At 42.9% G+C, this 26,371-nt stretch overlaps 1 protein-coding gene across 2 annotated transcripts in view; it reads right to left on the reverse strand.

The window, feature by feature from the left end:
- Positions 1-470: 470 nt before the first annotated feature.
- The window catches only part of MYL10 (myosin light chain 10), a 28,529-nt gene continuing 2,628 nt past the window's right edge, over positions 471-26,371 (reverse strand). Inside the window, exons 1-7 of one of the 2 annotated variants that reach the window (XM_006265754.4) lie at positions 25,118-25,366; positions 17,357-17,446; positions 14,815-14,890; positions 13,265-13,369; positions 8,230-8,308; positions 1,742-1,790; positions 471-1,051 (exon numbers count right to left, since the gene is read on the reverse strand). In XM_006265754.4, the coding sequence (XP_006265816.1) occupies positions 953-1,051; positions 1,742-1,790; positions 8,230-8,308; positions 13,265-13,369; positions 14,815-14,890; positions 17,357-17,446; positions 25,118-25,120 (501 nt within the window). In that variant the 5' untranslated portion in view covers positions 25,121-25,366 and the 3' untranslated portion in view covers positions 471-952. Of the gene's footprint in view, positions 1,052-1,741; positions 1,791-8,229; positions 8,309-13,264; positions 13,370-14,814; positions 14,891-17,356; positions 17,447-25,117; positions 25,367-26,371 lie in introns of those variants that run through there. The other variant, XM_019493480.2, reaches the window with a different exon arrangement.

The following is a 26,371-nucleotide window of genomic DNA, read 5'->3' on the forward strand; positions in this document are numbered from 1 at the left end:
TCTGACAAATCTAAATATAAGAAATGGTGACCTGTTTTATAAAATGTACTATACTTGGGTTATGATGATGAGAAGGGAGTGTGGCTTAGAAACACAGAATTTCAGTGAAACTCATAAGATGTGGCTTCTGTTCCCAGCTCTGCTACTAACCTACTGAGTAACCTTTCTGTCCCTCCCTTTCCTCATTTTTAAAATGGGGTAACAAAGTCTGTTTCCTTTGTAAAGTATTTTGAGATCTATTGATGAAAAGTGCTACATAAGAACTAGGTGTCCATATTATTTTATGGACAACTTTCCCTCACACAATAAAGGTGTCTCTGAAAGCAGCAATTCATCTTGTGGTTGTTTCCAATTGCATCTATTTAAAAAATAAGAAAAATAAGTTACGACATTATTCTATTTTACTAATGCAAATAGGTCAATTACTTAGAAGATTGACCAAGTCCCCAAGACAAAGAAGGTATGTTGCATTTTCACGAAAATGTTTTTTTTTTTTTATTTACACATTTGATGTTAGGAGCTGTGAAATGGAACAGAATTCTATTTACAAAATGTTTTTTCTGATGCTGGAAGCTAGAGCATTTCTCAATTAGCTCAGGGAGCAAATATATAAAAGACAAGAGGTTAAGCAATACCACAGTGCCCAATGGACCATCTGGTGAACATTAGAACTGTCAATAAATCATGAAAGCACCAGTTCATCAAGAAAATTCCATTTCAAACCACTGACAGGGAAAAAAAAGATGGGGAAAAAACTCACAAAATTAGTATTTTCAGCTTTTATAAAAACAGGAGCATTAAATAACTTTAATCTAATTTCAGTTGTTTTATTGGTTCTCTTCTGATGCCCATATGGCTTCACATGTTGAATGTTTAGCCCTTTGTCTTCCATACAAAAGCGCCACAAACTAAGTTAGCTGTTAGGTCTCTTCATAGGAAAGGCTCATCTCCTTTAGTCCTTCTCCTCACCATGGGTGATAACATAACAGAGGTTCTTATAATCAAGATTACCAGACACATCTGGGGGAAAAGCAGAAAACATCTGGCCGACCTGCAAAACAAACAGGAAATAAGCATTGCGAATGCAGGCCTGTAGGACAGGAACTTGTACTGATCTCCATATGAATTCTAACCCAATTCAGCTGCTCTACAGCTTCATCCATTGCCCACTGTGGAAGTTTTTCCATTGACTAAGTCTTGAAGCAGGAGTCACGGCATTGTTAGTTAACCCATTGCTATTGGAGCCCCCTGAACCAAAAGAACTCTAATGCAAATCCAAGAAAAAGTCTATTCCACCGTTGCCTTTCAATTAACAAACTCCTGTCTAAATGCAGACCAGTTCACATAACCCAGGCTCAACCCCATGCAAAGTATGGCATCAGCTAGATCACTGCCCTACAACCAAGCAGATCAGTTCAGAAATTACTCCCAATTCCAACCGAAGCAACTCTCATAGAAATAACCTAACACCACACCCAACAGAACCCCAATAAATTCTTTCTAAGCTCCTAGCAGGCCAAAACATCTGGATACAGGCTGGTCTGACACCCACGAGAAAACCTAGGGAATGTATTTGATTCTGATTTAGAAGCTCTTCAGATGCAGCAATTTATATCGCTCCTAATTGCCACAGTTGATCCAATCAGGTTAGATTCAAACTATACTCTTACATGCAAGAAGGGGCAAATGTCTCTTACTGAATAGCAGTTAGAGATAAATTGAAATTCTCATTCATACTTACCTCTTCTTTACTGAAACGGTCTGCTTGTGTCATAAGCATTTCTTTGATGCTGTTCAAATAAAATAAAATAACCTGATTAACTGGCGATAACAGCGCATGAACATTCAGACCCCAAAATTGTTCCTGAAGCTGCATTGGAGAAAACTCATGTGGCTGCATAAATTAGGGTGTTTAGTCCTCATATATATATTATAAGAGATTCACAATGGGCCCCCATCAATGTCACCAAGTGGTTCTACCATGTTATGTAGCATTTTGTAAAGGTTTGAAATGATTTAAGGTTATCACTAGATTTGTAATACTCAGTTTTGCATGCCTATCTTAATGTAAAAGTATGAGGTTGTACTTTGTGTTTAAAAGCATGTATAACTTAGAAACAACAAAAAAGAGAGTATTTTCTGTGAAGTCTGAAGATGGAAGAGAGCATGAAATAAGAAAATGGACATCAGAGAGAACTCCAATGGCTACTCAAAATCATCATCACACTAGCCTTTTATTTGCAGGTATTCCTCCTGAGAGGAGATTGTGAAAGGCACAAGTCCTGCTGTATTTCACAATAAACTCACGTGATGTGGACCTATTGAAATTTAACAGACTTTTACCCCATGTACAGAGTGCTTCCTACACAGTAATGTCAAAGAGACCGTTCTTTGGTCCAGAACCTCAGCTGTTATCCATACCTACAGCTCTTCTGTTGGGATAACTTTGTTAAGTAGGCACACGATTTATTGAAACTCCTAGATTTGGAGAATTGAAGACCAAAAGGAACCAGTATCTATGATGAAATCTTTCATATCAAAGGGTCTTGTTATAGTTTACACTGAGCCACAAAATGTTGATCAGTGTTAGTGTCAGCTCAAGCTTGGAGCAGTCACACTTCCAGCCAGCAGTGGCCCTGAGGACTGAAAGGTAAGAAACCTCCCCACTCCCATTTCTGGCTTCCCCCTTCCTCCCCAGGCTCCCCCAGTTCCTCCCACCCCTGGGGCTCCCCCTCCCCACCTCCCTTGTGGCTACACAGTGTCTGTCCTGGGGGGAGCAGGCAGGAAAGCTGCTGGGCTGCTGCTCTGCTCCAGACTGTGGCAAGGTGGGCAGGTTAACCCTTCTCTGCCTGCTCCCCCAGGACAGACAGTGCAAGGGGTAGGGGGGGCAAAGAGCAGGCATCAGGGGTGCTGGGAAGGGTGGAGGGGGAGAGGCAATGGGCCTGATCCAGATCACTGGGAGAGGGGGGCCAGGTGGGGTGTTTACACTAAAGCATAGCTTAGAGTGGCTACACCTTAGTGCAGGGGTGGGCAACGTTTTTGGACAGAGTGCCAAAAACACTGGCAACCTCAACTTGTAAGATGGTGGCATGCCAGGGGCGGCTTCTACACTACGGTGGATTTACCACTTCAACTATTCTGGTTTAGTGAAAATAGTCCCATTTTTTGGTGTGTTGACATGGACAGATTGTTTCCACATTTAATCTTTTCCCACATTTTTTAAAGTAGGAGAGTAGTAATTTAAGGTGGGTCTTTTTGTTGTTCTTACCAAAAATAATTATGCCCTGTCAGAAAATACTAAATCTATATAAAATAGATTACAAGCTAATAGGTGTGGGTTACGATCAGATATATGTAAACTTTTTGAAACACCTATTATAAAAAGATTTCCGTTCCGCTTTGTATTTTTTGAAAATGGACTGTTTGGTGGTTGGGTAGGGTGACCATGTTATTTTTAAGGAAATCTGGGACATTACTCCCCTGCTGATCCCTGCCCCAGGCAGGAGGAGTGATGCCCAGCCCAGCCCACCCCACCTCAGACACTGCTCAGGAGAGCACCAAAGGGCACCAAAATACAAGTTTGCCCAGGACACCACACACACACACGTGAGCAGCCCACGCTCACAGCAGTGCTCTCCCTCTGCCCTGCCCTGGCCGATCCCTGCCCCAGGCAAGATAAGTGGTACCCAGGCTAGCCCGCCCCCTGCCACTGCTCAAGAGGAGCAGGGTGGACAGTTTGGGTGGGTTAGCACCAATCCAGGATTTTTGTTTCCATTTTCACCAAGCAGCCAGGATATTGGGACACCCTATGAAATCTGGGACTGTCCCAGCCAAGCCAGGACATATGGTCACCCTCTGGTTGGGGGCAGGTGGGGCTCTTTAAAGTGTCATTAGTTTAAAAGCAAAATTAGTGTCATTAGTTTAAAAGCAAAAACTTTTTAAAACAAATCAGAATGTCTTTACTGTAGAAATCTATCTGCATGAGAACTGCTTTACTGACATACAAAAACTGGCCAAGCATCTTAAGTCTGGAACCTGCACTACCAGCAAACCTGCACTTTGCACCGGTATAGTAAAACGATCACCTCTGATCCTTCTATGGTAAAACAACCCTCCCATGAGTGAAACAAGCTAGACCACATCTAACCTCCTCATACCTCGGGCTAATATCAGTATGACTGTAGAAATCTGCTGTCTAGGCATAGCCCATTTTGAATAAGAAGAATGTACACTTCTGAGTATGTATGTCCTTGGTGTTAAGTCCCCACATATGGAAACGTAAGTGAGAAATGAAGTTTCTGGATAACAGCTGGGACCTAACAAGGGAACAAAATAGTGAAAATGTTCACACGAGATTGTTCTAGAAATATTTTCCACTCTTAGAAACAGCTTTAGTTACATTACAATATATTTCCGGTTCTTTTCCCATGCCCTTTATTTAGCAAAGGCATATGAAAACTTTCTTCATTACTAGTAATCACGCTGCTGTTTTTGTCTTAACCAGATCATTTGTTAAGTTGTCATAGTTTTGAAGTGGAATTTTCAAATGATCTGCTGTTGCATGAACTAGCAAGATAGTTCTCATATAAATAAATTGATTATCAGATATATACGGTCTAGAACAAATAGCATTAGCGAAATGTAAATAGGAAACCAAAGAGCTGGATGAATGGAAACAAGCGCTTAAAATACTTGTGTCAAGAATCACAAAGAAACTTCATTTTGCACAGGCTTGAATTAGTAGATCTAGGTGCTATGTGTCTTCTTTTCACATGCTTAAAGTGTTTTTGGAAAGAAAAAAAGATCAAATGTCTAATTATAATCTTTTGATGCATCGCCCGGCAAGCTGCGGCACACTCACAAGGGAGACGGACTGAGTTAAGGACCTATCCACATTTTCCATTATTTATTTTATAGGGAAACAAGCACTCACAATTTCCAAAACTAGAAGCCATGCAGTTTTTTTTCTTGTTTTTTCTTTTCTTTTTTTTTTGCTTTGCATACTATTTATTTCTCAAATAAAATAAAATAAAAATCAAAGCCTTCTGGCAACTTTACAGAAACCAGTCCCCATTTGCCTTGATGTGGGACACGAGATGGTATCTGTCCCGGCCAATATCAACTGCTTCTAGTATTAAAAATATTTTGGTTGCTGCTTTGATTTTCAAATAATTTCAGAAAACTACCTTGGAAATCCATAGGGCAATTTAATTCTTAACAGAGATTGCCCCTCACACAATGAAGTCTGGGAAAAAAAGGGTTTATGTGAGTGCTGCTCTGCATCACGGTTGTGGGAACATCACCAGTTTAGCCAACTGAATTGCTAAAGGGCCAAAATAAATTTGACCTAGGGCCAGATCTTCAGTTGGTGCAAATCAACAAAGATTTGTTGACTTCAGTATTGGAGGCAGTTGATATTGGCCTGACTCACTTATCCAATGAATGGCATTTGAGACTGAGTCATCTGACTTTTCCAAAAGCTGTGCCAGTTTACTCCAACTGATGATCTGGCCCCCCAAGTATTTTCTTTCTTTGACATCATTGTATAGGAGGGAGTGTGTGTGTGTGTGGTATAAAGATGTGGAGAAACAAAATTGGTCATAGAATTTGGAAGTCAGTTGCAAACTCCTGGAGCTTTTGGAAAGGTTAGAAGACTCCATCCCAATTGCCGTTGGATGGATGAAGTGAGTCATTTCCAGACAAGAGGTGAAAACACGCAGGAGGAAAGGACATAAAAATCCCCAGATGGATTTAGCCGCTATGAGCATAAAAATAAATTCTGATTATAAGGTTAACGTGGCTGGTTTGGGGGGGGGGGGGGGGGGATCCATTCTAGTATGTTTTATATGGAGAGAGATTATTTGTTAACATTAAATCTCATATTGACTATGGCTGGATGAGCCACTGTAAAAAATATTGCGAAATCTTCTAATGTCTAAAACTTGGAAGCATATGAATAGAAGTTAAACCTCAAAGACATTCACAGAATTGATTTAATGGTTTGTTCTGTAATGATCAACATTACCCTCGGGTCTAATAAGTAAATATAATGCTCTGCTGTGGTGATGAACTAAAACAATTGTCTGATGCTAGCCATGAAGTTGGGGGGGAGGGAAGGTTGACCTTTTGCATCAATGGAGAAAACCAAACATTTTGTGCTCTCTTCTACATCTTGGAATGCGATTCTAATTCAGCTCAACCTCCAGCGGGCTTCACTGAGACCTTGCCACAGCCAAACAACGTGGGACTGGGCACCAGTTGGTGAAACGCAGATTCTGTATTCAATGCATTGTTAGAGACAGCGGAGGGAAATGGAACATTACATGGTCCTGGTGTCATCTGAAAGTTGCATTTCATGGTTATGATTTCACTACTGGGTGATCCAGCCTAGCGGCAACAGGATAAATTGTACTCTGATTTGTAGTCACTTCTGATATCTCTCTCTTATAGCCCAGCAGAGAGCTGTTCCAAAGTTGTCTGGGTAATATTAGCCTAGAAACAAGCATGAGGGCTGTTAACCCCTGTTTTTCTTCTGACTGTGGAGAGGATTGTCTCTTACTTTATTTTTACATTACTTAGTACAGTGATTCTCAATCAGGATGCTGGGGCACCCTGGGGTGCTGTGAGATCCTTTGAAGCCTGCCCCAGGAAGTATGAGGAGATAAGCAGATAACGGCAGGCTCAGGGTCTCCCTTTCCTGATACTCCCCTGCTCCCACTGTCCAGCCCCTCTGCAAAGAGGTAAGCATCATAATAAATGAATTAGTTTTTGAAAAAGTGTGCCGCTTAATTTGCAAAGGTCACAGAGACTTGCCTTGAGCCTAAAAAAGTAGAGAATCATTGACTTAGTACAAGGCTTTGATGCCTCAAGTTCCAGTATGATAGCAATATGTCATAGTACTGAAAGGAGACTTCCTATATTAACTTAATTATTTAAACTTTCTTCTACAGTCCATCAATGATACCAATTATAATTCAGAAACCTGTTACAGACTAAACACAGACAGCACAGAGTCTGGTAATGTCATAAACTACTTGCAGATCACTCATATTATAACAGAATTTAAAGAATCCCTTGATGCAGTAGCAGAGTTACCTTTTAGTTTAGTTCGGGGTGCTTGATTTGACCTGCCACCAGCAGCATTGCATACTGCAAAGCAACAGGGGCAGCTGACCAGCTTGTGTCCCAAGTAACTGTACTGCTCCCTCTGCCCCAGAACCAACTTTAGCCTTGATGCACATATAACTTTATAGCGCATGGGTTCTTGAGCAGTAAGTACTCTTTATAAGGTGGGTGTTGTAAAAGGTATTTGAACTGTCTGCTGTAAAGTGAATATCTAGGTCCTGATTCATCAAGATAGGTAAGCATATGCCTAACTTCTTCCTGCATGTGCCCCAACTGAAGTCCCAGGTCAGAGCTCCTTAACTATTTCCTCTCATACAAAATCAGTCACTTCTTGAATCTGATTCTCATTTACCCTAAAGCTCCTTTTTATCATTCTTGCTGCATAAATGGGCTATTAAGTGTGTATAATTAACAGCTACTTGAAAGCTCTTACATTGGTGTAAAGCAGCCACAGTGCAAATGAGAATCGGACCCTACATCTTTATATATAAAGCTCAGTTTTGGAAGCTGTGTTTCTAATAATAAAAATACTAATAGTAATAATATTTGATTAGGCTTCCACTGTATCCACTGGGGACCAGGAAAGCTAGAGCAAATCATCATTTAGGAGCCGAGGGTTCGAATGGTAAACATTTAACAAGGAAACTTCCTTTCTCTACAGCCATCTCCCTTTATTAATTAGACTGATCCCTCTATTTTTAAAAGAGAACTAGCCTCCCCCTTCAAGTCAAGACCTTTCTGGGAGTTAGGCACCAGACATTCATTTTAATTTTACATGTGGAGTTAATCTACAAAGAGTCATGTGTTGATTTATATCCAGACCTTGAAAAAAGGCTATCTAATGGCCTGCATGTGATTATATTTCCGTTCCCTTCTGAGATGTCCAAAGACAATAACATCTTTTTGGGGGGGGCTGCAAGTACAAGTATACAACAGTTTAGTCTTTTGACTCTGCCTTACAAAGCTACACAATTTTCTGCCTGCCAGCTCCTTTGCCTCTTCAGATGCTACAAAATATAGTACTTCACATGCCTTTAAACTTTCCTTTAAGCAGTGCAATTATTAATAAAAAAAAAAAAAAAAAAGGATTTGAAATAAACTTACTAGTCTGCCTTTATGTGGCCTTTTCCATCTGGGTCAAAAATCTTAAAAGCATTCAGAATGGTCTCTTCTGGGTCTGTGCCTAAAAATAAATTAAATATAATTTAGTCGTCCATGTGTGTGTTTGTGTAGCTACCTAAAATTTGTTAAATAATTGCATTAATTTAAAAACACAGGAAAAAATGGAGAACTCTGCAGTTGTAGGCTGGAAGACAAAGGTTTCTTGAGTCGGCAGCATTTGTCATGTCAGATAAACAATGAAGGTGAATAGTTCAATGTTCAGAAGCTTAAAAATAATAGCTCATATCTATTCTGTGTCTGCAGGAGAGAAAACTTCCAGGAACTGGTCTCCAATATCAGTACCCAGAGGATTAGTGGCTTTCAGAAATGAAAATATAACAAACTGTTTCCCCGACTGGGTTCCTTTAATCTTGTACTGTACGTTTCTTGTAAAAACACTTTTTGATGTTTCTTATTCCTCCCTATATAGGGAAGAGGTTATTTCCCTCACAAAAGGAAATGGAGCTAGTCACAAAACCAAAATGTCAATGTAACGCAATGGAAACAAGATGATCAATGTATAATAGTGATTTGCACTTACGTTCTGCAGAGTGCTTCCCTTGGAGGATCTCAAAGCACCCTACATCTCACACCTACATGCCTGAGGAGTAGATATGCATGACTTAGAGGAGGAGGAGCATCAAGGCACAAGACCAGGATCTAGGAGATTTGGTCTTGGTTCTAAGATCAGCGAAAGACTTTCTGCTTGACCTTGAACAAGTCATTTATGGTCTGTCCACATTGCCCCCAAGGTGAATCCAAGAGCACCACCTGGAAGCACTCTGCCCCACCTCCCCTTCCTCCCGCCTACTCGCTCCCTCTTAGCATGCACCAGAGCCAGAAATTAGACAGTGCAGCTGCCTTAGCACAGTTTACTTGGCCAGAGAACAAGCCAAGCAACACTTAAAAGACAGAGCTGGAGAGGTTCTGGGTGAAGCTTAGGGATGCACTGAGCCACTGCTGCATTTCTAGGGTCTGGCATGAGCTGAATAGGGGCAAAAGGGTAGAACGTGGTGTTCTTCAACTTCCCCAGAAGCAGTGTAGACATGCCCTTAGTCTCTCAGGCCCTCAGTCCCCATCTGTGAAATAGAAATAATATGCCTTACCCTCCCACACTGTTGTTCTGTCTCATCTACTGAGACTGAAAGCATTTTGGGTCAGGAACGCTTTTTCACTGTGTGTATGCATAGCACTGAGCACAATGGACCCTGCTCCCTGGTTGAGACCCTGAGTGACACCACAGTACAAGTCATTCTAAATAGGAATAATAAGGAATCTGTTTTACAAACAACTGAACTGAATCATAAAGGCTTTGAGTCTTCAAAGTATAACTGAAGGCACAGACAGAAGTGACAATTTTTGCCCAATCTAGCCCCTGAAGGTGCTTTATAGCCATGACTGAACAGAAGTGCACGGCTGAAGAATACCTAACAGGTCCTGATCCTAAAAAAAATGTGAACCCTCAATGCCTGAGGGTTCAGATGAAGATGCTACAGAATGAACTAGGGGTTTTTCAGCTAGTGCTGGACATGGGGGAGTCGGGGTGGGGGTCCTCCAATCCACCCACCCCGCCCTCCAGCACCAGCTGGGGAACTCCCAGAACAAGATCACTTCCCTCCCTTTCCCCCTCCCATTCTGAAAGCAGTGCCAGGGCTGCAAGGAGGGGAGGGGCATTGCTAGGGGACAGTAGCTGCAGGCTTGCAGCTGCTTTAAACAGAAGGTGGATTCCCCAACCCCAGAACCCAACAACAAACTTCTCTTGGGTGCCGGAGATCATTGTAACTCACAGTGCTTCCTGCAAAGCACCATGAGTTACAATGGGGAGCTGCTCTTCTGTCTGTAGCTGATAATAATTTCTGTGAGTAGCAATGTCACTGTCACACAACATGACAGAGACAGAAGCAGGATTAGAACCTAGGGATTCTGTTTCTCGGCTGCTTGTTCTATGTATTAATCATGCCTCTAGACCACCCCCAGAGAGGTTTGTTTTCTTCAAAAATTTCAAAAGAACTTTTAATACATGGAGGTGCAGCATCAGAACAACTAGAGTGTTTAATGATCTAAGGACCAGTGGGTCTTTTCCTAAGCCTTTCCACCACTGGACATGCGTATTCTTCTACCAATTTCTGCATGTTCATTTCAAACAATAGTGATTACGTGCTCAAGATAATGAGTGTTTTGATTGTCCCATGTGGCAAAATTTCTCACAGCTCCAAGGAGGGGGTTGCATCTTAAGCAGTCACCACTGTGTGGGGGATTTTTTTTTTTTTTGTTCTACATTTTCTACTCTGTCGTATCCTTGGACTTTGGCTTTGAAGAGAAGCAATGCAGCAGGCATTCTTTATTGATTAGCTGGTAAATAAAGTGGTTTCTTTGATGTGCGGCATCTCTGTTTTCTGTACAAATTGTATTATTCTGACTCCCTGTAGAAACAGCTCCATGTGGTTGGCATTAACATAAACTGAGTTTTGTTAGCTGTTCATCTGGCATCATAATATCAATATACAAAGCTAAAGCTTGTCTCAAAAATCCCAGCTTCCCCTTTATGACAGAAATCAATTATAGCACAACAAATTTTACTTAGAAAGCACCTTTCACCAAACTCTCTGAGTGGTACTTAGCTAATAAAAAGTGTTGCAAAATTGCCATATCCACTTCCTCCAGCCTTTTCTCCCTTTATAATTGCACTACAAAGACTCTTCATCCCAATTAGTTTTGATTGGGAATGTGCAGTCCTTTGGCTCTGCTTATTTTGCATGACAAACCCAACCAGAAGGGCATGACAAGCACAGCTGTGATTTTCCCTTCCACAAATGGAAAAAAAAAGCTCTCCTGCTAATAGCCAACAGGAAACCTGCAGACAAGAGGGGCATGCTTCACCCATTTACCTTCCTGTGCTGGCTCCATTTTCATGCCACACAGTTGGCAGGACTCAAATCCCACCAGGCATCAGCGATTGTGGGAAGCAGAAGGGAGAAAAGGAAATAGGAAGAGGGGCATTTTGCCATGCTCTGTGTGATCACAGACATCATGAATGGGCAGCCCCGGCACACTAGTGCACTCCAGAAAGATGAATCAAAATACCCAGTGTGCCCCAGAAAAAACACTATGAACGAGGCTGAGTTTTACCTTCTAAGGTCTTGCCAACACAGGAGAGTGCAAAATGGCACCAAGAGTGGCAAATACAAAGGTACCACTTTGACAGATACAATAGGCAGACAGATATCCCCTGACTCTTACTCTACTGCCTCATCCATCCTTTTTTCCCTCCAAGTAATACTTACCAACTTTTCAAGCATAACATGTTTTTGAGACTGTTTGCAGATAGTATCTATCTATCTATCTATCTATCTATCTATCTATCTATCTATCTATCTATCTATCTATCTATCTATCTATCTATCTATCTTAACAGATATTACTAGTTTTCCTAACTGCCAATCTTAGACTTCACCACTTTGCATTCCAAGTACAAGAAGCCCTTCCTTGAGATTCTCTTCACTAATAAAAACTCATTAATACAGCAGTTTTAAAATAAACATAAAATCTGACTTTTTAAAAATCCCCATATAATTTTTCTGTGCACAGGAAAAGATGGAGACAGAGAATGAATAAGTGTGCATCGAGTCACAATCTTTTCTAGAAGGTGCTTGGATAGTGGGATAGGAGGGAGAGAACAAACAGAATTATTTGGATCTAAAGGGCAATACTTTCTCTTGGGGAGACACCTAGGAATGCATCTTTGCCATAGGCTCTCTTCTGCATGCAATACAATGTAAGAGACAAAACTACATTTCTGACTTCCAATTAGAAACCTATGGCTGAGCCAAGTCTTTGTTCTGATGAGGTCAGTGGCAAACCTTCCATTGATGTCTGTCAGCCTTAGGCTTGGTTACTGGTCATTAAGCCACAAAGAAAATGAAGCACGGTCACATAGCTAAGATATTCTGGCATTCAGTTTTTAGCTCTACCACTGACTCACTGCGTCACATAAGATAAGTTGCATAGCCTTTGTCTACCCTGCAATCCAGAGGTGTAATTGTACCTCATGTAGGCATGCCTGAGGTAGCTTTAAACCCGCTAGCTGGAGGTTAGCATGGGCTACAAAACCTGCCCAGGACCCTGAAGAAATACCCAGGCTACACTGAGTTCGTTGCTGCCGTGGACCCACTGGTATCAGGTGTCAAGCTAGCGAATTTAAAGCAATAATAGGTACACCAATGAGAGCTAAAGTCATACCTGTGGATTACAGTGTAGACCAAGGATCAGCAATGTTTTTGGGCAGACGCCAACCTCGACTTGTAAGATGTTGGAGTGCCAGGGGCAGATGGTGAGGGAGCCATGAGGGGCCTGATCCTTGTTGTGGAAGTGCAGCCCTGGCCCCTTCCCTGCTGTCTGCCCTGAGGTGCATGTGTGCCCACTGCCAGCAACAAACTGGGCTGGGTCTCTGTGGACCCTGGTGTAGCCACTTACATTCTCCTGGCTGCCTGCCACAGACGGCCCAGGCTCTGGGCAGGCCTCTGCCATCTGCCGTGGAGCCCAGGCTGCTCATAGCAGGCATCAGGGAGGCTGCAAACGGCTACACGGGGGCACACCATGGAGCTCCAACCCAGCACATCGCCAGCAGCAGGTGCACACACAGCTCAAGGAGCACAGCAAGGAAGGAGCTGGGGCTGCACTGCCACAACAAGAAGCAGCCCCTGCGTGGCTCCCCCGCTGTCCACCCTGAGGTATGCATGCCAAGCAAAATGTCTTTGCATGCTACACTCTGGCATGCATACCAGGGGGTTGCCTACCCCTAGTGCAAACTTGCCTTTAACATCTCTGCGGCTCAGTTCCAGGTCTGCAGATGGAGAAAATTCCTCCCTATCTCATAGGGGTGTTCTAAAGATTGGTTAATTAATGATTGCAAGCTGATGAGATATTGCAGTCATGAGATTTATTGCTAGATATCTTCCAAACGCCCCAAAGAACTCACCTTTCAGTTTTTCACCAAACATGGTAAGGAAGACAGTGAAGTTAATGGGGCCTGGTGCCTCCTTCACCATATCTTCTAGCTCTTCATTCTTGACATTCAAGCGACCTGCAGTAGCAGAGATTGTCATAACACATTTCTTTCAAAATGTCATTCCCACTCAGGTCCTCCCACAGTGGTCCTCAGGGTTCAGTGCAACATTGTGAATAACATGGCAAGACACAACTTGAAAAGACAGGGTGAGGTTCCTAAACCAGAGAGAGAGTTGGGTACAGGATTAAAGGGTAGAAGAAAGAACTGGAGGGAAAAATACTAGGCCACTGGTGGCCAAAACAGGGGGTCATTTCAGCAGACACATTTTCAACTCAGATGAAACACTGGCCCCATTTAAATCAAATGCCCCAACTCCGATTAATTGCAGCGGGGCCAGGATTTCACCCTTGAGCCTTTTGCAATATTACCCAGACTGAGATGGTTTTCATTTTACACCAAGAATAGCAAAATCCCCATGATAACCCTGGCTGTTCCTGTCCGTTCTGCAAGCTATTGACTAGTGGTCAGATTCTAAGGACCTGAGTCTGAGGAGCACCTTCCTATCTGCCCATTCTCAACGATGTTGGGGGAGACGGGGAGGTTCTTTCTGCATCAATAAGGAGATCAGAATTTGGCCCTAAGAAATAAATATTTCAGGCTAACAATAGGCAACGGTCAAACTTTCCAAACCTCATTGTCATTACGAAGATCTGGGGAGTTGCTGCTCTTTGTTCAGACCCTTCTGCAGTCTGATTCCACCTCAAGGAATACTAAACATTGTTATCACACTCCTCTTTAGGAGATGCCAATGGCCAAAGCCCAAGCACCTACACTTCTGCTGAAGTCTCCAACACTTCAACTGAGAAGCGGCTCCAGGTTTGAGCGTTCTGCCCTTTCGTTGCCTGGGAAAATCATATTTCTGCTGCCCAATGCTGTAGGGCTTCTGATGTGCTGTTACTTACAGCATGGAAGGGGCCTTTCTTAACCTCATGACATGCACATTCCAGCCTGGCTCAGAGCATGGAGGCATGAACCCTTGCATGAAGCTCCCACTTCGGTGTGGGAGGGCTGGCAGATGGTCCATGACAGGAACATTAATTGGTAGATATGACATGACTACTAGATGAAAAAGGTGCTGCTTGGGAAACGCAGAGACAAATACGAATCAGACACGCCTGGCACAGACCTCTACTTGGGTGGGCTGAAGGGAAAGATGAGTCCCTTTGGAGAGGATGCTAGCTGAACCACTCCATAACAGCCACCAGTGAATCCCCACAACGGCCCTCTCTTGCTTCTCAATGGAGGCTGCTCAGTGCTTCCAAGCTGGAGGGAAATAGCCAAGAGAGCAGCTAGCAGCCATAGATAAGGAGGATCAAAATGAGCAGGTTTGGCAGGTTTTCCCTTTGGCTCTCTTAGCTTCATGCATATCTTACGATTCACCCAGCTCTAATTTTAATATAATCCTCCCCTATGTGCTTGAAATTGCATTTAGATGCCTTTTGGTTACTTATTTATTTTACCTAGCGCTGCAAACGTATCTCTCAGGTCTGCTTTGTCAATAAAGCCATCTCTGTTCTGATCCATGATGGTAAAAGCCTATTGAAGGGAAAAAAGGGCATTATGTTACTATTGTCCAACAGCGAGGCAATCCCAGAAATCCAACGATGTGACATTCTAGTCACACTTTGATGGGGAATATTTAACTTTCCTTTATTAATACACACCATACAGCATTATTGTGCATTACTTACTTTCAACACATTGATGTATCTTGGCAAGAGGCTTAATTAAACTCACCCAAACTTCTTCTTACTAAATTAACACTCAGCACAGTGTGTAGTTGGGCAGAGGCCAATGCTGTCAGCTACCATTCGAGCCTTAACCCATGAAAGCTTGGATAATGGAGGCTCGAGCCACAGTCCCCACTGTGGGATTTGTGTCCCTGTCTATATCTCATTGCACTTTTCAGCTATAACAGTGTTGAGGAATTAATTACTGTGAGGAAAGATCAAGTTTTGCAGGGCCTTAGAATGAAGCTTCATGTGGGGGAGGAGAAGAAAGACATGACAGTCGAGTAAGAAAATCCAGAAATCTAGATTCCATTGTGCTATTTATTTAACCAAGGTTTGTTGCCCTTTCCAACATGCAGTGTCCTTCAGGCTGTGGTCTAATTGTTCTCCGTGCGACCTCAGAGGGTTGACCTTAAAATACCTCCCGTCAGGCAAGACTCGACACTGTGTGGAAAATACGTTTGTTGTTTTGTAGTTTTCAGCCAATACGCTATTTCTGAACTCTAACCCCTGCCCTCTTTATCTACCCACCCACCTACCTATCTACCTACAATGGTCACAGTTTAAAAGTTTCTTCCAATTTGCAAAGTACTTCCTGGGAATTACTATGTGGAATATTAATAGAACCAGTAATCTCACTCTCTCTCTCTCTATATATAGATATATACCTCTATATATCTATATATAGAGAGAGAGTGAGATTACTCTATATATCTATATATAGATATATATATAGATATATATATCAATATATATACACACCTATCTATCATGCCCATCATAACAGTGTATCTTTGCCATCACCAGATGTCATCTTGCTTAATGCCACACATTGATTATAATGAAAGGTACTATGTTCACTTCCCATAACTTGCATGATTTGTGCTCTCCTGCTCTGTGGGGTACAACCCCTTACATGATCTGGTTTTAACATCACAGGTTTATACAATCAGAGTTCAGTTTCGTATGATATTTCAATATGCCCAAGCTGCAGTTTGTCCATGTGATTATTTGCAAATTTCTTAATATTTGAATTGTGCTCCCACTTACCCCTAAAGTTAAATCTAACCCCTCCACACTGTTTTCACTCCTGTTCATGGGCTTACTTCTAGTGGATGACTAAGTCTCATCAAGATTTGATTTTTACTTAAGATAGTTCATGAAAGTGGCATTTTTACCAGCTTTTGTTTATGGGGTCACGGCCCTAGCAGTCACCCTCAGAGAAAAGAAAACTGGAAGTTTGTTGTGGTGCCAAAGACAGCTAGAAGAACTGCTAGGAACATCCCATTAAGAGGTCAACAATGTCCATGAATTTTCTTTGGTCACATTCACAATCTTCGTGGTAGGTTTTTAAGAGCCATTCATGTTTTGAGTTCTAGTAGTGTGAATCCTCAAAGAAAGAGAATTTTAAAACATCATGCAAAAAACTAAACTGCATATATTAACAGTCCTGAGTGTTTAAAGAAACAATGTAGTGTAGCTTAGCTAACCAACCACAATTAGCAAAGACAGCTCAAAGGGCAAAAACAGAGTTAACAAAAAAGAATAAGTATACTGACAAATATATCTGAGGAAATGGCAACACATTCATGAATGAGCAGAAAAAGAATAAACTGACCAACATTTTATTCATTCATTTCTTATGCCCATTGATTTAAATTCTACACAGGTAAATGATGAAGGAATCGGCAATATCTGATTAACACATGACTTATTTTGATAGAGCCCTCTGGTTAAATTGTATTCTTTTGTAGGTATTAAGAAAGAAGTAAGTTCAGGGTTTCATGGAGTTTTGGTTTCTGGTTTGTGGTATAAGGACACAGAGAGGCATTTTCTATTGCTATTATGGAACAGTCTGTTAATTAAAGCCCCAGTTCAAGAAAACATCCCTATTCCAGACAACACTAAAACACATCTGTGAAGTTGAGCACATGCACAAATGATCTCTGGAATAGGACTAGGTGTAAGCATGTATACAAGTGCTTTCCTGAGTAAGTATCCAGTGAATTAGATGGTAATTTGTTTTATTTTGTATTGAGCTTTGGAGGTTTGTAAATAATGTAGAACATGTAGAGCTTGATACAAGAGAAAGAAGGGAAGAAAGAGAGAATTTATAAAACCTCACAAGCCAACTAATTTACCAGCCAAAACCATTGGTATAAGTCAGAAAATAACTGTCTTTTATCAGAGCAGATGGAGAATAGAGTAATGATTACAAACTAAACCTATGTTGCTAATTAACAGTGATAGCAGGCTGCATAGCAGAACATACCTCTTTAAACTCCTGAATCTGTGTTTGATCAAACATGGAGAATACATTGGAGCCACCTCCTTCTGTCTTCTTCTTCGCCTTTTTTGGAGCCTATAAAACAAATGGAAAGATCACATATATAATAACTCACGTGTTGAACATCCAGGTAAGTCACTGAATGCTTCTTTTACAACAGGCAATAGCAGCACAGGAGGATTGTATCAGGTTTTATTTTCTCCCTTGGTTTTCTTATCAAGTCAGTTGTATAACAAGCATATAAGCGCAGAAAAATGATGCTACAGTTATGAAGCATAGGATGAATTTCTACCAAGGAGGTTTTCTTGCCCCAATGAATTGTTCAGATAATGCAAGCAGCTAGTGAGGGAGCTCCTTATTCTACCTTATTGCCCTGCATGGGCAGGTAGTCAGGCTCAAAATTAAGCCATGTGTGAGGATTTTAATATGGAACTATGAAAGGAAAACAAGCCCTTTCCTACTTTCTCAGAGAAGACTAGATGCCTGACCTGTATGGACCATCACTGAGTGAATCGATTTTCCAGGTGGACAGAATTGGGCCAGGCTGGATCAGGCTGGTGTGGGGGCTGCATGCAGCCAAAGGAGGCCGGCATGGAGTCACAGTGGGTCAGTGTGCAGCTGGATCTGGGTGCGCAGGGTTGGGCTGGCATATGGCAAGACTGGGCTGGTACAGGGCCACATCAGACTGGTGCAGGGCTGGATTGGGGTACACAGAATCAGGCTAATGCATGCCAAGACTGGGTTGGTATAGGGCCAGATTGGGCTGGCCTGTGGGTGGATCTGGTATTAAGGTCCAACCCCATGTGCCAACCCTGTGTGGGATCCTGCAGGGCCAGACAGTTAGGCACCAGTGATCTAGAGTGATCTATTCCCTGTCATACCCAGCCTGGCACCCAACGTCGTTGGTTTAGAGATGCCAAAGGAAAAGTTCCAACTGTTCTGTTTAATAGCTAAACAAACAGAAAGACACCCACAAAGGCATTTAGGCACAGAGGTCCTATTTAGAAGTCTGAACTTCTATAGAAATCCATGGGAGTTAGATGCCTTTAAAATCTGGGCCTATGTAACTTGGCCAAAGTCATGCAGAATATCACAGAGGAGCTGAATCCAGGGATCCTGTATACCAGACTAGAGCCCTAACTATCGGGCTACCCTTATTTTTAAATTTGCTCCTCACTACTCTTCTGTTTGCATTTTACATAATGGTAACTGAAGAGAAATTCTGATCTGTTTGGGCCATTCAGTGTGACACAGCAGGCAACTCCTCGCTTTTCACCTCTCACCCGATCTAGGTTCAAATTCAATTCAGGTCAGACAACCTGGGAATTGTATCTGGGCAAGAACATTTTTCCATCCATTTCTACTGGAAATATGAACTGTTCAATCAGCTTAACTTGCCACTGCAGATTTTGGCATTCAGCCATTCTGCTGGGTTCAAAAATTAGGGTTGTGGCATACCTTCCCCCACATGCACGCATTCTAAACTTGCCTCCAAAACCCTGATCAACTAATGGAGAAAGCTTCACTGCAGAACTATGGAAAGAGAGATGGAAATGTCTGGGGAAAAATAAGGATAAATTGCCACCCAAAGCACAGAAAGAGACGTGAACAAATGGAATGTTTAATGAATGTAGAAATATTGATTTTGGAAAACAAACTGTTTCCTCCTCCTACACATGAAATAAGTGTTATTTTGAGCTGAAATAGGCAGCATTTCCATACAGTATGAGATGCCTGGTGGACTTTGGCATTTCCAGATAGAATGGAAATGCTAGGGACAACCCCGCTTCTTAACAATATATCCAATCCGCAAAGTATCATTGGAAAGTACTGACCATCTATCTAGAAGGAAATGACTGTAGTGTGAGGGGTATAGTTATGGTTGCTCTCTGAATTTTTGGCAGGGCTATTAGATAGCTCTGTTTGGACTTTGAGGCTTAGCAGAGATGACTAATACTGATCCCATTTATAGACCACCATTAGCCATGTCTGCTCCATATAGAGAAGCCCAGATGTTTAGTTCATTTATGACTTTTTTATTTAATCTGATTCATGCTTCTCTCTTGCAACTAGTTTATGTCTCAAAGGTTAGCACTACAATAAAAAGGAGGGGCTAGAATTACCACATCAGCATCCTAATGCTCAAAGCCCTGAGTAAAGTGTGTATTAGGCTTTCCCTGGCAAATTTTGGTGGGGTCCCTCTACAGAGGTCCCAGAGCATGAGCAGAGGAGGGTGTTGAACCCGGAGATGCAGTGGAATGAGATAATCTGGAAAAGCCAAGAGATATGGTGGACAGACAGAAGAAGATCAGCACATGGCTTCTTTAAATGAGGTGAGTGAGTGTAGCAGTACTGTTAAAATAAAGCCTATTTGCCTGCTGAACAAGCACAACACCTGGGCCATGTCACCCTGTCTCAGCAAACTCTCAATAGGCTTCAAGCCTGACCTCCAGCAATGTGGCCCATTCTATCTTTAGCTCTTCTGATGATACTCGAGGCATGGGTTCCAAAACCTTTTATGATGTGGTCACTTGTGGAATTGGATGGAGACCACCAAAATATTTCACACAGGCCCCGAGCAGCTGTCACACGGGAATGACTTTCCATCATTAGTTCTAAATTCAGTCTGTTGGATCTACTGTTCAAAGGATTCTCATCAGCTTCCTGGGCTCCCCGCATCCCTCTCCCAGTCCCTTCCCCCTCCCTCTGCCTCAGTTTCCCCACCTGCAAAAGTTGGTAACGCTGTCAACCTACCTTTGTTAAGTGCTTTGAGATCAAAAGATGAAAAATGATAGATAAGAATCTGAAGAGCTTTGGGCATCTGTGGCACCGCTCTGCTAAGATACCAAGGCCTCTGACAGCAAAATATGTGGAGGAATGTTGCAGTGACTGAACAGGTCTATTAATTTTCCAGCCTGGGTATATTAATCATCCCAATGTGAAGAACACAACAGTACCCTTTGAAAGCGAATCCACACATCACACGATTATATCACAAGTACTAGTGCTCTCTTAGTTGGCTTGAGTTTCTAAGGGCCTTTTTCTTATTTTTCTTAGACGTTTTTAAATAAAACCGGAACATAACAAAACCTGGCCCAGAGACAGCTCAGCTTAGCCAAGGGCTTGCTGTGAGTTGTGTTTCCTTCACTAGGATTCCTTACATTTCTCCTGTCTGGTAGGGTCAGGGAGTCTGAGAGAACAAGGCTAGTATGCTGACACAGAGAGACAGAAACAATGAGTCAGAGTCGCCTCTGCCTCTGTGGGTGCAAGGTAAGAACAGAGATGCATTCAGCATGTGCATGTGTGTGGAGGGGAGGGGGAGCTGTGCGAGAATTTTGTCTGCTTTAAAGGTGACCTACAAAAAAAGGGAGTAAGGACCGAGTTTGCATCTACATGGGTTGCGGGATGGGGTTTGCAGTATCAAGTTTTTAACTTTAAGATAGTCACACCATGTCTACCCTGATAAACTTTACAGCACACTGGAGCCATAAAAGGTTTATGATATCAGAGATACCAAGGAAGTGTCACTGGATTATTTGAGAAGACCTTAATTCAGCTTGTTTAAAGCTCTCTGTTTTCATTAAGTTCTAATCAGCCTAACACTAGGGTTAAAATTGCTATTTCTGTTAAGGATTGAACAGGAAGTACTCCAACCCCTTTAAAGTTCTAGATCCATTACTCTTGGTTTTCCAAGGGGGTATTTCAGCTAATACAGGGACCACAAATATTGATGTTCTTGATAAATGCTGATGAGGAAAAAAAATAACCCAATTTCCTAGGTCTTTTACTGGTTAAAGAAAGGATACCCCCCTCCTTCTCCCCACCTTTGGAACATCACTTATGCAGTGGCTTCAAAAAGCAAATAGTAGAAGATTTTAGCCTACGGGATGTGTGACATGAAAGCCTGACTCCCTGTTGCCTTGGAAGCTCAGGCCCATCAGAGTCAAAGGTCCTCCCATGCCTAGCAGCCCATCAGGCTCATGTAGGTAAGGCACACCTGTGTCTGCAGCCCACAAGGGAGCAATATGGCTAGCATCGCAACTGGCCACCTTTGAATCTGCACTGTCCAAATGACCGGGAATCCATGTGCAGCTGGGTTGACTGAGGGAAGCTGTCAACCCAAGTTGAAAGTGGGACTCTTATTGTGCCAAAAGCTGGAATATGAGAGACATTAATTGTTCTGCCACCATACTTCTGCTTAGGCCTCCACTTTATGAAGCCACCTCAAGGTAAGAGCTGCCCCTTCAGCTCTTGCAGGATGGTTAGCATTTTCTATGCGCTATTTGCCTGAACTGGGCTCATAGACTTGACCCTCTCAGCCCCCCAAACTTCTGGTAAGCTTTGAATCCAGCTTTTGAATAGAATGCCATGCTCATCCACAGGGTTTCTACATAGGGTGACCATATTACTTTTAAGGAAATCTGGGACACTGCCCCCTCCCAACCCCGCCCCATATCAATGGTGCTGCTGCAGGCAGAGGCAGGCGGGCAGGGGGCACAGTCTGGCTGGGGGGCAGAGCTGTATGGTGCACGCCTGACCTAACTTCTCCTGAGCTGTACTTGCAGGCAGGGAGCAGGATGGGTTGGGCACTGCTCCAGTCCGCCCACCTTGCTCCCACACAGCAGCACCGGTACTTGCACACACACCTGCCTGGCACACCATGCTGCTCTGCCTCCCCTCTGGACTGCACCCCGCAGCCCTGCTCACCTACCTCTGCCTCTGTTTCCAGAACCTTTCACTAACTGGCCAGCACCAACCTACAAAATCCAGGACTGTCCTGGCTAAACTGAGATGTATGGTCTACAGGGCTGGGGAGGCACAGTGCTGAGGTTGCTCTGCTTTGCTTAGATCATTTATTTTGCAAGTGTACCAAGAAGCCCAGGAATGGGCATGTCACTTTTCTCTTAGCACAGTCTGGATCCTTTCAAAGGCAAGTGAGGAGCTTATGACCCATCAAGGTGCCTGCCTTGCAGCGACCAATCCAGAGGACTAAGCAGCACCGACTGCTCGAAGCGCACAATCTGCATTCCAAACAGGCAGCAGCCTCCAACAATACAATTAAAAACCTGCACTATCACAACAGAGAAACACAGATTTTTTTTATTACCCTCTTTGTACTCAGAAGAAAATCCTTCCCTTCTCATCCTCAATCACCATTTTACACACAGTCCCAGCCTCCCTCCATATCCTTTATCCCTTCTATATCCTAAACCCCTTAAACTCCATCCTCTAATACACTCTCTCTTGTCCCCACACAAAGTCCCTTAAACTGCAATAATTTGTCTCTCTCTCATGCCCCCCAAGAGTGCACTGGCTTCCAGCATTTCCACATACTTATAAACCCACAGTATTCACCCTACCACAGTCTGTTCAAACTCTATAGCTCCAAAATGCTCTGCACAGTCTCATTCCCTAACGTAGCCACACAGGACACTCTCGGGCACATACATGACCTTCTCTTAAACATATACTAATGGACCCGTGCAAAATGCCCTACATACAAACACACACGTGCATACACATTTCCATAGTAACGCAACGGGCTAGATCCCCAGCTGGCAGTGTAAATCAGCAATGCTCTATCGAGGTCAGTATATTTTAGTACAGGTGGTACATTCCAGACAGTCTGGCAGGCTGCAAAACACATTTGATCAGAATGCAATCTATTTTTGGGTCCACGATTCCCTTCAGCATACCGAATCCGCTACAAGGTGTCACTGAACTGAATAAACGCAGGAATGTTGTTGGAATATGAAAAAGGCCTCCCCCTCCCCTTCTCTCTCTCTCTCCATCAGCACCATGCATGTAGAGACATCGCAGACCCAACTTCCCTGAAATTCCCGGGAATTAACTGAGAGCCACAGACACACCGTTCTCAGCGCTCCATCCTGCAGCACTTGTGTGGTCTGCCTCTTGTTAGAAAAATTATCTCGCTGAACCCTGCCATTCTCATTCTCTTCAGCCTTGTATGTCAGATCCTAGTAGCACTGGCTGACTTGTAATTATTTTTTACTATGCTGCTTTGTCTGCACTAATCCTTTGAAAGTAGCTTTACTGAACATCTGAAATATTATGATGCTATAAAACCTCTGTAATATTTATAAATCCCTTAAGACATCATAAAGAGGAAAAAAAGCCTTCCCCACAGAGTTCATCTAGCATAATTACATATACATTTCCCTCTGATTAATAAAAAATGATCACTTCCTTATGTAAAGATATTCTCAGCTTTCTTTCATTAAGGCTATTTTTTTCTTTCCATTTTAAATCTGTTTCATGTTTCCCTGCACTATAAGGTACCTCAGAAGATGCTTTCCCAAAACAAAAGACACAGTGAAAAGAACTACCACCGACGGTACAGCTGGGATTTTGGAGACAGAGTAGAATATTTTACTACGTTCTGAGATATACTGCATTGCGCAATTTGGCTACAGAAAGACTTGCCCTAATTATTCCAGAGTTGCAGGGGATTGTGGGAAAGGAGTCATTTCACCAAATAATGGAGAGAGAAAAATAACCCAGAGAGGCAAAAAAGAAAACCCCCAAGACCCAACACAAGTCACTGGATGAATAGCTGGCTTAGGTTCTAGCAAAGTCAAAGTACAGTTTATATACCCAAGGCCCAAGAAGGAAAACGCAGGACAGATATGATCTCCTCTAGACCACTGGTGAACATGGTTTAGTTGCTGGTGAGGTGTGTAATTGCAGAGCCCAAATTTTTATATCAGCCCTGAACAAGCTGAGACTACAACCTGGTTTTCAGCATGATTTTTAGAAGTTGTTTCAAGTATCGTTTGATCCTGTTCAGAACATGGACTGCGCCACACTTATCAGCGGCTTAAAGAGAGCCAGAATTTGAACAATGGTTTACAAAGGGATTTCAAGCAGAGTTCCCTCTCTGGTGTTCTCCACATCCAAATAATTCACAACCTTAGGACACCATTGGGAAATACTACACAGATAGAGTCTGAAAGGATGCAGGAAAAGGGTGAACAGAAAGAAGCAGAGCCAAGACCTCCAGCTCTTTTTTAATAATACTGTAACAACTCCCATGAAATTGCCCGCGGGAATCCAGAGCCAGATACTCGGACTGTATCTTAGATTAAAACTCTGCCCTTGATCTTTGAAACCACATAGGCTGAGCCAGTCATGCAGAGGTTCCCCTGTAAAAGGTCCTAGGGTCAACATGCTAGCACAAAGCAAGATGACTTAAGTGAGGCTATGACAGTGTGAGGTAGAGTAGGGACACAACAATTTCTGTAGTTATCCTTACCTCTCCCCTCCATATGTCAATGGCAATGTATTCACAGGGCGCTCTCCTTGCAGCAGACCATATACCTTGGGGCTAATCAGCACCAGCAATAACATTAATTGCTGCCCTAGTCCCCACTATGGAACTAGGCTGGGAAACAGACGCCTGGTGAACTCTTCCCCCACTTAGCAAATCCATGCCACCTTGGCAGGATTGTGTCCAGACTACATCCACATCGAGTGCATTTATTAATCTGTACAAAATAGTGTTCTGGGGTTCACAGCTCATCCCTGGCCCTGCCTGTCTCCTCCATCTGAATGTGATTCTGTTTCAGTTTGGGATTTGGTGAGGGTCTGGCACTATTATCCTTGCTCCTGCTAGAATGATCAAGTTGAAAAGAAAGGAAAGGGGCTAAAGTTACAGAAAGGAAAGAAGAAAGGACAAGAAAAAGAAAGAGAGAAAGCAAGACAGGCATGGGAAAAAGTAAATCCTACCATGGTGCTGCTGATCCTTCTGCCCCTCCTGTGCCAACTAGCCAGCCAGCAAACACAATGCCAATTGTCTCTTTATATAGTGTCACCGAGGAGTAAAAATATGCCTGCTCCAAGTTTAGACAATAGATGTAAGATTGGAAAAGTGCAGTAATTGGATCCCAATACCATTCCAAGCATCTGTTCCACGCAGGGCTTTTGCTTTCACAGAAATAATGCAGTAGATAAGTAGAGTAGGCAGTTGGGATGCAATTGTACAGTCCTCACAATGAGTCAGAGCTGAAGGAGCTTTCCCATGTGCTTCTAAAGAGTGAATACAGGGCACACACTCAAAAGGATTTTAAATGGTCAAGGCCTCCTGGAAAGCCAGTGAGAGAGAAATACAGATACCCCTTGAGAAAGTGCAACAGAAACGAGCAGTAATTCAGGGCCATCAACACTGCTAAATTCAAGATACTGAAATTGATCCATTGACCCTGTCCTGTGACACCTACAGGCAGAAACAGATCACCTACTGCCAAACCATGACTTCTGCCTGGAGATCACTATGCCAGTTATCCAGTTCTGCAGCGCCCATTAGATTGTGCAGAGAGGCTCAGTTTGTAGGGAATGCACTTTACACAACGTGGAAAATCCTACATATTTATATTTCATTATTAATTACAACAATTCATTATTTTGAGGTTATATTGTTTTAAACTGAAGCCCTGATCTTGCCAGATGTGGCCAGCACCTGCCCAAAGTCTTAGAGAAGTACAGGAGGGTTCATGAAGAGAAGTACAGGAGGGTTCATGAAAGTGCCATCGCAATTGGGGTTTACATGCAAAGAGCATTAACACAGCACTGTGACAGCATTGGGAAGACCAGGTCTGATTTCCTTGCCCCTTCCACCAGTGAAACTAAAGGAGTAATTCTGCAGAAGTGTCTGGGTCTCATCCAGTATGAGCATACGGCCTTTGAAGCATGAAAAGAGAGACTCTGAATACAGAGTGGTTTCCCCAGTTCCCTGGTTTATGCCAGGGCTTTGGTGTGGATTCACTGTTTTGCTTAGTGGAAACACAAACTGTTAGAAAATAGGAAACAAAGGGCGCAGACAGAAGTGCAGCTCCCAGCTCTAACTTGGAACATTTTCTGCAAAGTGCTCTGAGTTACAACCGTACCCCAGACCAAACAGAAGTGCACTGTCGGCTCCAGCCGAAAGGGGAATCTAGCTGGGGGCTGGGAGCTTGCAGCCAAGTTCTCATAGCAACCACCACA

This window comes from Alligator mississippiensis, chromosome 14 (assembly GCF_030867095.1).
Source record: "Alligator mississippiensis isolate rAllMis1 chromosome 14, rAllMis1, whole genome shotgun sequence".
NCBI classification, from domain to species: Eukaryota; Metazoa; Chordata; order Crocodylia; family Alligatoridae; genus Alligator; species Alligator mississippiensis.